The 13,312-nt window shown below is 36.6% G+C and overlaps 1 protein-coding gene across 5 annotated transcripts in view; it reads left to right on the top strand.

Moving 5' to 3' along the window:
- The window catches only part of LRIG2 (leucine rich repeats and immunoglobulin like domains 2), a 62,898-nt gene that overhangs the window by 26,719 nt on the left and 22,867 nt on the right, over window positions 1-13,312 (top strand). For all 5 annotated transcript variants that reach the window (XM_060201862.1, XM_060201860.1, XM_060201861.1 and 2 more), the window contains exons 9-11: window positions 2,513-2,593; window positions 3,354-3,425; window positions 3,551-3,619. In XM_060201862.1, coding sequence (XP_060057845.1) covers window positions 2,513-2,593; window positions 3,354-3,425; window positions 3,551-3,619 — 222 coding nt within the window. The remainder of the gene's footprint in view (window positions 1-2,512; window positions 2,594-3,353; window positions 3,426-3,550; window positions 3,620-13,312) is intronic.

Genomic DNA, 13,312 nt, shown 5'->3' with positions numbered 1-13,312 from the left:
CTGTTTTAATTGGCCCAGGAGGTGGCACAGTGGATAAAATATTGGACTCTCAAGTATGGGGTCTAGAGTTTGATCCGTAGCATCACATGTGCCAGAATAATGCTCTGGTGTTTTCTTTCTCTCATTAATAGATGAAACGTTAAGAAAAAAATCTTTAAAAATAAAATGATTTGTCTAGAGTTACATAGTTCCAAAATGTTTGGGCTGGTAATAAGATCCAGTTCTGTGTTATACTACAGCTCATTTTTTTTTTTTTTAAATCTTACTATCAAATGAATTAAATCACTTAGCCTTTTTTGAGTGTCATTTTCCTTGCTCACCCAGTAAAGGAAGGACATAAGATTAGATGGTTGTAAAATCACTTTCAACTCTTAAAATTCTATGCATTTGTGAGGTTCTCTCCCCCCCCCCCCCCCCCACCAAAGCACTGTTCAGCCTTGACTTGGTGGTGCTGGGGTTAGGATTAGGAACCTTTGCTGCCTCAGCCATGAAAGTCTTTTTTTTTATTGTTATTTTTATTTTTTAGAGAGAAATGGAGAGAGGAGGGGAAGACAGAGAGGGGGAAAGAAAGACACCTGCAGATCTGCTTCACTGCCTGTGAAGTGACTCCCCTGCAGGTGGGGAGCCGGGGGCTCGAACCGGGATCCTTACACTGGTCCTTGCGCTTCATGTGAAGTTGCATGCGCTTAACCTGCTGTGCTACCGCCCGACTCCCAATGAAAGTCTTTTTATATCAATGCTATCTCTTTTGTGCTATCTCCTCAGCCTTAGTTGAATGTTTCAACTTGATCATGGACTATGATTTTATTGGGTGAAGAGGTATTTCAATGAAATAATAGTAATCTGAAACATAGTAAAGAGTAATCCATAGAATGTATGTGTGTTTGAATTTTCTTGACTAAGGTAGTCTTCCTTCATATTGACCTGGAAAAACTGAAAATGATTCTCTTTTTTCTTTTCTACATTGCTAGAAGTGAAATTAGATCAATGCAGATTCAGAACTTAAATCAGATGCAGGTGCAGCCTTTGGGCAGTCCAAAGGACCACTATCCACTGTGACAATATCACTTATGATTACTTTCAGTATGAAAGCAGGGAAAGTAATTGCAGAAGTTAATGACTGTCTAATGTCACAGAGTTAGGGCAGAATTAGGGCCATATCTGAGAAATTCTGACATTGGCCTTAAGGTCTTGCCAGAGTAGATATGCTTCTCATTCACATCGATGAGTGAGTATTTATGCTGTGGAGGGAGGGTAGAGTCCTGAAGAGTTGAGCTTGAACTATTGATTGTTACAGTGTTTATTCATTAGGAAAATAAAATGAACTTTGTTAGATTTTCACTTCAAGATAAAGAGATCTTCAATCTCCTGCTGTTAGTCACACAACTTTATGTGCATTTTATAAAGCAAATGATGCTGTGCTTCATTATGAGACTTAAGGAAACAGATGTGGTTAAATATTTCTTTGGTCAGGGCATGGTGTGGTTTAATTGCATTTCCTCTGAGACTAGAGCAGATGATTTTAAAAGATCCATACTTTTCCTTTTAAAGAAAACAGAGTGATTACTCTAACACTTAGGTGTATCACTCTCGCTTCCCAAGGGGCATGTTCAGTTGCTGTGAAGCTGTGAAACACTGTATTGATGTTACTACTTGTCAGCCATTTTTTTTTTTTTTTTTTTTTTTTTACCCAGAGCACTGCATAGCTCTGGCTTGTGGTGGTGCTGGGGACTGAACCTGGAAGCTTTGGTGCCTCAGAACAGAAAATCTTTTTGTGTAATTATTATGCTATCTCCCCAGCCTCTTGTAATCCATCTTAAGTTTTTTTTTAAATTCTTTTATTATTTTCCCTTTTGTTGCCCTTGTTGTTTTTCATTGTTGTAGTAGTTATTATTGTTGTTGTTATTGATGTTGTTGTTAGATAGGACAGAGAGAAATGGAGAGAGGAGGGGAAGACAGAGAAGGGGAGAGAAAGACAGACACCTGCAGATCTGCTTCATCGCTTGTGAAGAGACTCCCCTGCAGGTGGGGAGCTGGGGGCTCAAACCAGGATCCTTACGCCAGTCCTTGCAAAGGCTTTGCGCCATGTACACTTCACCTACTGCACTACCGTCAGACTCCCATCCATTTTAAGTTTAAAGTCCTGAGGGAAGACTTCTGTCGCCCAATTTAGAAATTCCATTTTTCTGAAATCAGATTTGTAAGTCGTATCTCCTACATCTTGAGATTCTCCTGCTTCTTTTAAGATTCTGACTATAATTCTTAATATAACATCATTAAGGTTATTAGTTGGGAAGATTAATACTTTATCAGTTTATCAAAGCCAGTTTAAATTTAGTATCAACTTTCATGTGTCTTATCAGAGATACTCCTTAAAAATAAGAATTAATCCTTTTTGATAAGTAAATTTCAAAATAGGGACCTGATTTAGCATGTGCACCTTGATGCTTGGTACTTTAATGGTCATGTTGACTAACATAACTAACATAACCTTTCCCTGACATTTTTGTAGAAACTTAAAAAACAATGAAATTTCATGGGCTATAGAAGATGCTAATGAAGTCTTTGCTGGACTCACAAGTCTCACAAAATTGTATGTATCTGTAATACCTGTGTGTGTCTTTTGGGGCATATTTCCAGGACCCAGTTGTATGACTGGATTGATTATTCATATCTACTTATTAGGACTGGAGAGTTAGAGCCTTTTAACACATCCATTAAAGGAAGAAACAGTGTTTATCAGATTCTTCTAATTTTTTTTTTTTTTTAAATGGCATGGCGCTCCTACTGAAAAAGCATTCCTATGGAACTAAAATGACTTTTTTTTTTTAACTAGGTTACTGCTCAGCTCTAGGTTATGTGGTGCAGGGGGAAGTACCTGGGGCCTGGACTCTCAGGCATGAGAATCTGTTTTGCATAACCTATGCTATCTCCACCCCCTCTGCATCCAAATTAGAATTTTTATTCACTTGAACCAGTAATCTTTTTAATCATGTGTGCTTTATGGGGTTTTATTTAGTAAGAAAGACCTTTTAAGGTTTTATATTTTCTGCTGTGAAAATTTCATATTGTCAGACTTTCTCTGGCCTGAAGCTCTTTTGCTAAGAAGGGAAAAACTGGGGATACAATACAGTTTTACATATGTAAACTACCACTGAATTAGAGGATAGTTGTTCACCTCTTTGAGTACCAACATCTTAATGGAAGCCTTCATTCTGTGCTTTACATTGGTTTGTAATAAAGAACAGCTCTCTTAAAAATGCTTTTAATCTTGTTTTCACCTTTTGTAGATAAATATTTAATGAATGTAGTTTTTTAAAGAGATTTATTAGAAAGACCTGTTTGTATTTCAGAATCTTACAAGGAAATCAGATTAAGTCAATTACAAAGAAAGCATTCATTAGCCTCGAATCCCTTGAGCATCTGTAAGTATTTTGCCTAGTATATAAATAATCTTTGCTATTTTGCAAAGATTTTTATTATTGTTGAAGTGTTTATGTAATTTAATTGTAGAAATGGTGACAAGTAATGCTTTTTCTCTTCATTTCAGAGACTTGAACAATAATGCTATAATGTCTGTCCAAGAAAATGCTTTTTCTCAGACTCGATTGAAAGAACTGTAAGTAATGTGGTCCAAATGTTTCCAAAAGTACACAGTTTAGGCAAGATGCAGAAAAGGTGTTACTTCTCTATTAGTTTGGCGACTAGATGTAATTTTAAAATAACCTCACTTTAAGAATCCTACAGTGTGTGACACTGGTACCATCTCTTTTGTCTGTGCTGCTGCTGCATTTAGTTAAAGAGACCGTAGCATTGCTCCTTGTACTTCATGTAGACTCTACTATTTTTATTTTCTCTCCTGTTCTTTTTGGATTACTGGAAGTAGGTTTTCAAAGGTCTTACCCCTTGGGGTGGATTGCAAGCAAGGCATTATATAGATAACCTAGCACTTTCAGTTTAATGACCAGAGGGGGTGTTAAAACAACTTAAATGCTAAATAAGAACAAAACAAACAAACAAAAACTCCTATTTAATAGTTGTAATGGAAAAATACTTTTCATTCTTAAAATTACTCTTACAGGTTTGGAGGTTTTTTTTTTTTTTAGGGAGGTGGATAGTTAACTCAGAATTGGCATTCATTTTAAATTCTGGTATTTTAAGTATTCAGCTAGGATGAGAGTTAGTGGACTACAGCAATTTATGTTGCTTTACCTGGAAGATATTCAAAAAAATGTTTTTTGGATCAAAACTGATTAATGACAAGGTAGGATAGAAATTCAGAGTAAGCATTTAGAAATCATTAGAAGAACTTAACATTGTTGTGACACTTTTGCTGTAGTTTATAAAACTGTCATCTATGATACTGGAAAATTAAGATGCCACTGATCCTTTACCACAGAAAATTTGAGATATGTTGGGAGTGTTTAAGTTGAAGTTTCCAGGGTTCAAGTTTTGTTTCTTTTTTAATATATGACATTGTGTAAGTTGTTTAAGATTTAATGTCCCTTCTCAAAATGAGAGTAGCACCTTTCTTGAGCATAATCAAGGACAAGAAGAGATAATTTACTTATTCAAGAATTACTTATTGTTATCCGCTGTGTAAGATACTGTTCTAGTGTTAAAGACACAGTGGTGAACAAGACAAGACAAAATTTCTGTCCTCATAAAAGATAATGCTAAAGATAATAAGTAGATATGTAATATTTCATCAAGTAACAAATGTTCTGAAGAAAATTAAATCTCAGTCAGAGGCATGAAGAGTGATAATTATTGCAATTTTTGATAAAATCATAAGGGGAGAGATTCCTGAAGATAGTAACATTTGGACCAGGGTTTTAATTAGATGAAATGTGAAATAATTGAATACTAGGTTGAAACTATTCCAGAAACTGAGAAAAGCTAATGAAAAGGCTCTAAGGTTAGGGTTTACTTGTGCTCGAAGAACAGCAAAGATACTTTGTGGCTGGAAAATCAGAGCAAGGATAAGTTTGGGAGTAAATGAGATGGCAGATTTATATAGGAATCAAATCCTAATTAGGCCCTAGTAGTCCATGAGGACTGAGAATCCTCACCCCCCAAATACATTAGGAAACTAGGGATTTGAGAAGATGTTCTCCACACAGCCTGGTAATAGTAGAAGTCAAATAACTAATTTTAGTAACAGGGGAGATAGCAAAAACCTGATGCTCCAGACACCCTAGGTTCAGCCCCTGTGCCAGAGCTGAGCAATGCTGTGGTTTGTCTCTTGCTAAAAGAATAAACAATTCAACAAACAAATCTGTAAAACAAAAACAAAAACAACAACACTAAATTTAATAACAAAAAATGTGAAAATCAATAAAATTATTTCTACCTGATTTTAAAATGGCCTAAAAGGGTATATTTATTTAATACTTTATTTTTAAATTTTTTATAATTTATTTCTTTATTGGGGAATTAATGTTTTACATTCAACAGTAACTACAATAGTTTGTACATGCATAACATTCCCCAGATTCCCATTTAACAATACAACCCCCACTATGTCATTCATCATCTTTCATGGACCTGTATTCTCCCCACTCACCAACCCACCCCAGAGTCTTTTACTTTGGTGCAATATGCCAATTCCATTTCAAGTTCTACTTGTGTTTTCTTTTCTAATCTTGTTTTTTCAACTTCGGCCTGAGAGTGAGATCATCCCATATTCATCCTTCTGTTTCTGACTTATTTCACTCAACATGATTTTTTCAAGGTCCATCCAAGATCGGCTGAAAACGGTGAAGTCACCATTTTTTTTTACAGCTGAGTAGTATTCCATTGTGTATATATACCACAACTTGCTCAGCCACTCATCTGTTGTTGGACACCTGGGTTGCTTCCAGGTTTTGGCTATTACAAATTGTGCTGCCAAGAACATATGTGTACACAGATCTTTTTAATACTTTATTTTTAATATGACTGCCTTCTTCTCTTTTCAAAATATATATTTATTTATTTATGAGGGAGAGAGAATCATAGCATTACTCTGGCATATGTGTGACTGGGCATCAAACTTGGGACTTGATGCTTGTAAGTCCAAGACTTTATTCACTGTGCCACATCCCAGGCCACATCAATTATTTCTCTAGGTTTGGTTTAACTTGTAAGGGCACAGGACATTAGTACTGCTTTTTAATTTGCCTTTGATATTTTCAGGGCCAGCAAGAAAACTTGTTTCTTATTATGTTAATTTATTTTATTTTATTTTTTGGAATTTTATTATTATTTCTTTTTACCAGAGCATTGCACAGCTCTGGCTTATGGGGGGTGCTAAAGATTGAATTTGGCACCATTGGTGCCTCAGACATGAATATCTTAGTCATTATACTACCTCTCCAGACTGAGAATTCTCTTTAAATATAATTTTGATTGTAGGTAAAATCAGATATTGTCATTTTATTCTTCAAAGGATCACTTAGTAATTTAGTAGTTGGGTTGAATACATTGCTAATATAGGGACTCTACTGTATTAATATCTTACTGAGGAGTTTTGGTTGCTTTAAATAGAAATTATATTTTATAGGGCCAGGCAGTGGCACACCTGGTTAAGTGCACACATTACAGAGCATGAGGACCCAGGTTCAAGCCCCTAGTCCCCATCTGCAGGGGGAAAGCTTCACGAGTGGTGAAGCAGGGCTGCAAGTGTGTCTTTGTCTCTTTCCTCCTCTATCTCCTGCTCCCCTCTCAATTTCTCTCTGTCCAATAATAAATAAAGTAAATAAAATAAAATTAAAATAAATAAAAATAAAAAAAGAAATTATGTACTACTTTGTCATAGAAGAAATATTAGGAAAGAAGAATAAAAAGACCCTAAGCCCCACTACTCAAAGACAACTGCTATTAATGTTTTGATTTGTTTCTATCCATACAGTTAAGAAAATACAGGGTGTTCTATGAGGCATTTTTCTGGCAGGGCTGACTAGTGTGTAAAGAGTGGAAAGATGCAAAAAATAGAAGCAAAGCTAAGAATTAAGTGGTATATATGGCTGGGCACACTGCTAAATTAAAAAAAAGTTTTATTTGAAGTAGTCATTTTCTTTTTAAAAATTAATTTATTTAATAGGTTAGTAGGAGTACAAATTAACATAGTTTCCACCACCATAGATCTATGTCCCTATGCCTATCCCCCTATAAATAAGCTTAAAATCTATCTTCTCTTCAACCCCTGGCAGAGTTTTTAACTTTCATGTAATACTCCAAATCCAGTTCAAGTTCTACTTTGTGTTTCCCTTTCTGTTATTCTTCCTCAACTTCTTTTTATGAGTTTGGATACATACTCATCTTTCTTTCGTACTCATCTTTCTCTTTTTGGTTTATCTCACTTAACATAATTTCTTCAAGCTCCATCCAAGATGGGTCAAAGTGGATTCATTATTCTTAATAGCTGAGTGGTATTCCATTGTGTGTGTATCACATTTTTCTCAGCCACTTGACTGTTGTTGGATCCCTGGGTTGCTTCCAAGTTTTGACTATTACAAATTGTGCTTCTATGAACATAGGTATACACAAATCTTTTTGGATGGGTGTGTTGACTCCTTAGGATCTATCCCTAGGAGAGGAATTGCTGGGTCATAAGGAAGGACCATTTCTAGTCTTCTGAGAGTTCTCCAGACTGCTCTCCAAAGGTTGGACACATTTACATTCCCACCAGCAGTGCAGGAGGGTTCCTTTGTCCCCACTACCTCTCCAGCATTTGTTGCTGCTATCTTTTCTGGTGTAAGACATTCTCACAGGAGTGAAGTGGCATCTCATTGTTGCCTTTATTCGCATTTCTCTAACAATGATTTGGAGTATCATTTTCATATGTCTATTGGACTTTTATATCTCTTCTGTAGTGAGTATTCTGTTCATATCCTCACCTCATTTTTGAATGGGGTCATTTTTTTATTACAAATTTTGGTAAGTGCTTTATATATTTTAGTTATTAGTCTTTTGCCTGATGTATGGCATGTAAAGATCTTCTCCTATTTTACAAGGGATCTGTTTGTTTGGCTGATAGTTCCTTTTGCTGTGCAGAAGTTTTTCAATTTGATTTAGTCCCATTGGCTTATCTTTGATTTAGTCTTCCTTGCAATTGGGTCTGTATCATTAATTAAAGATGCCTATGAAATTTAGATGGAAAAGAGTTCCACCAGTATTTTCCTCTAAGTATTTGATAGTTTCTGGTCTAACATTCAGGTCCTTGATCCATTTGTTTTTTTTTTTTTTTTTTCTGGTGATACGTGGTGATACAGTTTCATTCTTCTGTATGTTTCAACTCAATTTTCCCAGCACTATTCACTGAAGAGACTCTTCTTTCTCCATTTAATAATTTGGGACCCCTTGTCAGAAATTAGATGACCATAGCTGTGGGGATTTATTTGGGGCTCTCTATTCTGTTCACTGGTCTGTGTGTCTATTTTTCTTCTGGTACCAGGCAGTTTTGAGTACAGTGGCCTTATAATATGTCTTGAGATCTGGGAGTGTGATGCCTCCAGTTCTGTCTCTTTTCCTCAAGATTGTTTTGGTGATTCTAGGTATTTTCTGGTTCCAGATAAATGTGTGTAATTGGTGAGACCTTGATGGGTATTGCATTAAACTTGTATATGGCTCTGGGTAGTATATTCATTTTGATAATGTTAATTCTTCTAACCCATGAGCATTGAATATCTTTCTACTTCTTTCTGTCTTTTTCTTTTTCCTTGAATAGGGACTCATAATTTTCAATATACAAATATTTCACTTCTTTAGTAGGTTTATTTCTAGATATTTTATTGATTTTGCTGCTATAGTGAATGGGACTGATTTGTGGGTATCTTATTCCTCCAACTTAGTGTTTATATAAAGGAATGCCACTGATTTTTTATATGATAACTTTGTAGCCTGACACCTTACTATATTACCTGATAATTTCCAGATGCCTTTTACTGGATTCTTTAGGTTTTTCTATATACTATCATATCATCTGCAAATAGTGGGAGTTTGACTTCTTCTCTTCTAAACTGTATCCCTTTAATTCCTTGTTCTTGCCTGAGTGTTACTGCAAGAACTTCCAATACTATGTTGAATAATAATGGGCATTTAAAATTCAGTTTTCCAGAAATGGAAACTGAGATTTTGAAGGCATCCATTATCTTGTCTAAGGTAAGTAATGGAATTAGGATATTATTTCTGGTCTCATGAATCCAGCTTATACTTATGAAAACATATATCAGACTTTCTCCCTATTCCACTGGCTTCCCATTACACAGTTACTACCTTGGCTTATAAAACACCTGTGTAGTCTGCCCATGTCTCTGACCTCATTTATGCCATTAACTCCTTGCTCAGTGTACTCTACCCTCAGTGACCTCATTGCTTTTCCTTGAACACAGTAAATATGTCTTCTCCAAGGCCTCTGTGTGTAGATTCCTCTGTCTGGGACACTTTTACCTCAGGACTTTGCATGATTTTTTTCTTTCACTTCTTTCAGGCTTTTGCCCAAATGCTATTTCTTCAAGAAGAGTCTTTCCTTAACACTATAAACTATTAATTGTTATCACTGTCTTTGCCTGGTTTTGACTTTCTTCATAGCACTCACTTTTTGATGTTCTACTTTACATTTTTCTCTTGTTTGCCCCTAACTAAAAAAGCTATGTGAAAGCTGTATCCACACAATGTAAGACAGTTTCTGGCATATAGTAGACACAACTATAATACTTCCTTAGGAGTGAATGAATATGAGGAGTGTAAATGTAAAAGATAGCCAATGGCCTGAGTGACTGAAATTACTCTTGATAAAATATGACCATTCAGGGAGTCAGGCAGTAGCAGTTAAGTGCAGGTGGTGCAAAGCACAAGGACTAGAGTAAGGATCCTAGTTCGAGCCCCCGGCTCCACACCTGTAGTGGGTTCGCTTCACAGGTGGTGAAGCAGGTCTGCAGGTGTCTATCTTTCTCTCCCCATATGTCTTTCCCTCCTCTCTCCATTTCTCGCTGTCCTAACCAACAATGATAGCGTCAATAACAATAACTATAACAATAAAGCAACAAGGGCAACAAAATGGAAAATAAACAAATAAATATAAAAAATACATCTTAAAAAAATATGACCATTCAGATACTCTGAAATACTGAAACTTTTTTTAGAATCAGACGTTAGACACTTTATTATTATTACCTTGCAAATTACACTTAGCTTTATTGTACAAATTGTAAATGTTTGAGAGTGTTGATAGAGAATGCCAATTACCAGGAGTCGGGCAGTAGTGCTTCGGGTTAAGCGCACGTGGTGCAAAGCACAAGGACCGGCATGAGGGTCCTGGTTTAAGCCCCCGGCTCCCCACCTGCAGGGGAGTCACTTCACAAGTGGTGAAGCAGGTCTGCAGGTATCTGTCTTTCTCTCCCCCTCTGTCTTCCCCTCCTTTCTCTTATTTCTCTCTGTCCTATCCAACAATGATGACATCAATAACAACACCAGTATAATAACTACAACAAAAATTAAAACAAGGGCAACAATAAATAAATAAATATTAAAAAATTTAAAAGAAAAGAGAATGCCAATTGCCTAATAAATATAAAGAACAAATGAACAGAATTTGAGATAGTGCTTTAGATGTGGGTACTGCCACTCCCTATCCTGTCCACCACATAACCTCCCTGGGCAACAAGAAGTTCAACACTAACATCAGGTGGAGTGCATTTCTTGACACTTTCTTAGACCACTCTAAAGCATCCGTTCTGCTACACTGGCCGAGAAACTCAGAACACATTTCACACTCACAGCTGGGAATCCACTGTGGAGAACAAATGCTGAGGAGGGTGGGCCTAGCCCCTCTAACAGTGGCCACACGGAGCAAAAGCTGATCTAAAGCTTCACGAGAAAGTCACAAGGATGTTTTCTTTTGAGATACATCTCTGTAGAGAGTCAACATTCTCTCAGGGAACTGCTCCCCCAGGCACGTCATCCACTTCCTTTAGCTTTGGTTACTTCTAATTTGTTATCTTGCAGGTGCTGTACATGTTGCAGGGGAAGCAGTGGTAGCACTGCCTCCTCCTTCCTCCTCAATGATGAACCTGTTCTCCTAGAATAGACAGATGAGTTGGATCTTAAGTACTTTATGACAAGCTTTAAAATAGTTTGAAGGTGAGACTGTACTTCCCTGGACAGACGATCTCAACAGTGTGTCCTAGAGCCCCGCTTCTCCGGAACCCTGCCCCATTAGGAAAGAGAGAGACAGCCTGGGATCAACCTGCCAATGCCTGTGTTCAGTGGGGAAGCAATTACAGAAGCCAGACCTTCCACCTTCTGCACCCCATAAATGAACCTGGGTCCATACTCCCAGAGGGTTAAAGAATAGGAAAATATATCGGGATGGGATGGGATATGGAATTCTGGTGGTGGGTATTGTGTGGAGTTGTACCCCTCTTATCCTATGTTTTTTGTCAATGTTTCCTTTTATAAATAAAAATTAAAAATTTATAAATAAAAATTAAAAAAATAGTTGCAGGTGTCAGTGATACACACAAAGCATGTTACATTCTCAAAATTATTTGTGTTTCCTATTTGGATGTATGGGACAGTAAAGGGGTCATTTAAAAAAAATGTATTTATAAAAAGGAAACACTGACAAAACCATAGGATTAGAGGGGTACAACTTCCGCACAGTTCCCACTACCAGAACTCCATATCCTATCCCCTCCCCTGATAGCTTTCCTGTTCTTTAACCCTCTGGGAGTATGGACCCAAGGTCATTGTGGGATGCAGAATGTAGAAGGTCTGGTCATTTTAAGGATACACATGTCAACAACTGAGTATAAACCATTAGCCCCTCCATAAAAAAATGATTAAAAAATAAAAATGTTTTGTGTACACCTATCATGGGGAGATGAGAACATTTACCCAGGTATCAACAATTGTATTGCAAACTATTACCTCTACAATAAAGTGATTTAAAAAAGACCAGTTTTATTATATTATTCAGGTGATTTTATTATTTTATTTTACTGGATCTGATTATCATTCTACTTTGGTATCAAAGAAACACGTATTTATATTACATCAAGGGACTGACAAGATAGCTCACTTGGATAGTACACTTGCTTTGTCTTGGGTATAATCTAGGTTTGAGTCTAGCCCCATCACACTGTCTTTTTTTTTTTTCTCCCCCTTTGAAGGATTAATGGTGTATAGTAAATACAGTTGTTGGTACATATGCAAAACATCTCAGTTTTTGCAAAACAATGTAATTCCCTCACCTAGTCCTCTTCCACCATCATCCACCAGGACCTGAAAGCACCCCCACCCCTTCAGAGTCCTTCACTTTGGTGCAGTACACCAAACTCAGTCCAAGTTCTGCTTTGTGATTCCTTTTCTCTTTCTTATTTCTCAACTTCTTTCTATGGGTGAGATCAACCCATATTCAGGTGATTTTATTTTTTAATATTTTATTTATGTATTTGGATACAGATAGAAATTGAGAAGATGAGGGAAGATAGACACCTGCAGCAGTGCTTCACTGCTAGTGAAGCTTGCCCTCTATAGGAGGGGGGCTGGGGTTTGAACCCAGGTCCTTGTCCATTGTAACATATGTGCTCAACAAGGTGCAACACCACAGGACCCCTCAGCTGACTTTGGGTAATAAAATTAAATTATAAAAATATATATATATTTAAAAAGTAAACACTTTTTTTTGAAGATATATTTTTATAGTTCTGTTATAGTCTACAGATAATTTTCCAGTGCATTTTAAAAGCTGTAGTACACTTTACCATGACTGAAACTGTTTCAGAAAAATCAGTGTTTCAGATATGGTGTGTTTTAGCTCTCCAGTGTTACAGCTCAAATATAGCCAAAGAATGAGACTAAGGCTGAGGGCAGGGAGTTATGTCTATTTCTCTTTAATGGGTTTCAGGTCATTCCTACCAGGCCTACCTTCCTACCTCAGCACCCAGCTTTTTAACTTTTTCAGTCTGGGTGCAATACAAGCTGATTGGTTACAGAATCCACCAAGGTTTCCACTCGGATGCCGGACTCTTACTTCTGTAAGAGTCCAGCAATTGCAGCGGTTTTCTCTCTTCCTTTATTCTTTTGCCTGTTAATTTTTCATTTCAAAATGCTGTTAGTCTTGATGATATACCCTTTAATTAGATTCATTCGTTTGTGCTTCCTTTCCTTTCTTCATCTCTCTGTTTCTGTCTCTCTCCACACACACAGATACTATTATTTTGCATACTCATTTGAAAGTAGGTTGCAGGCTTCATGACATTTTGCCCCAAATACCTCAATATGTGTTTCTTTTTTTTTTAATTTTTAAAAAATATTTATTTATTTT

The sequence above is a fragment of the Erinaceus europaeus genome, chromosome 11 (genome assembly GCF_950295315.1).
Source record: "Erinaceus europaeus chromosome 11, mEriEur2.1, whole genome shotgun sequence".
Lineage (NCBI taxonomy): Eukaryota > Metazoa > Chordata > Mammalia > Eulipotyphla > Erinaceidae > Erinaceus > Erinaceus europaeus.
Note: the sequence above shows the minus strand (reverse complement) of the source record. Positions and strands in the feature narration are given on the sequence as shown.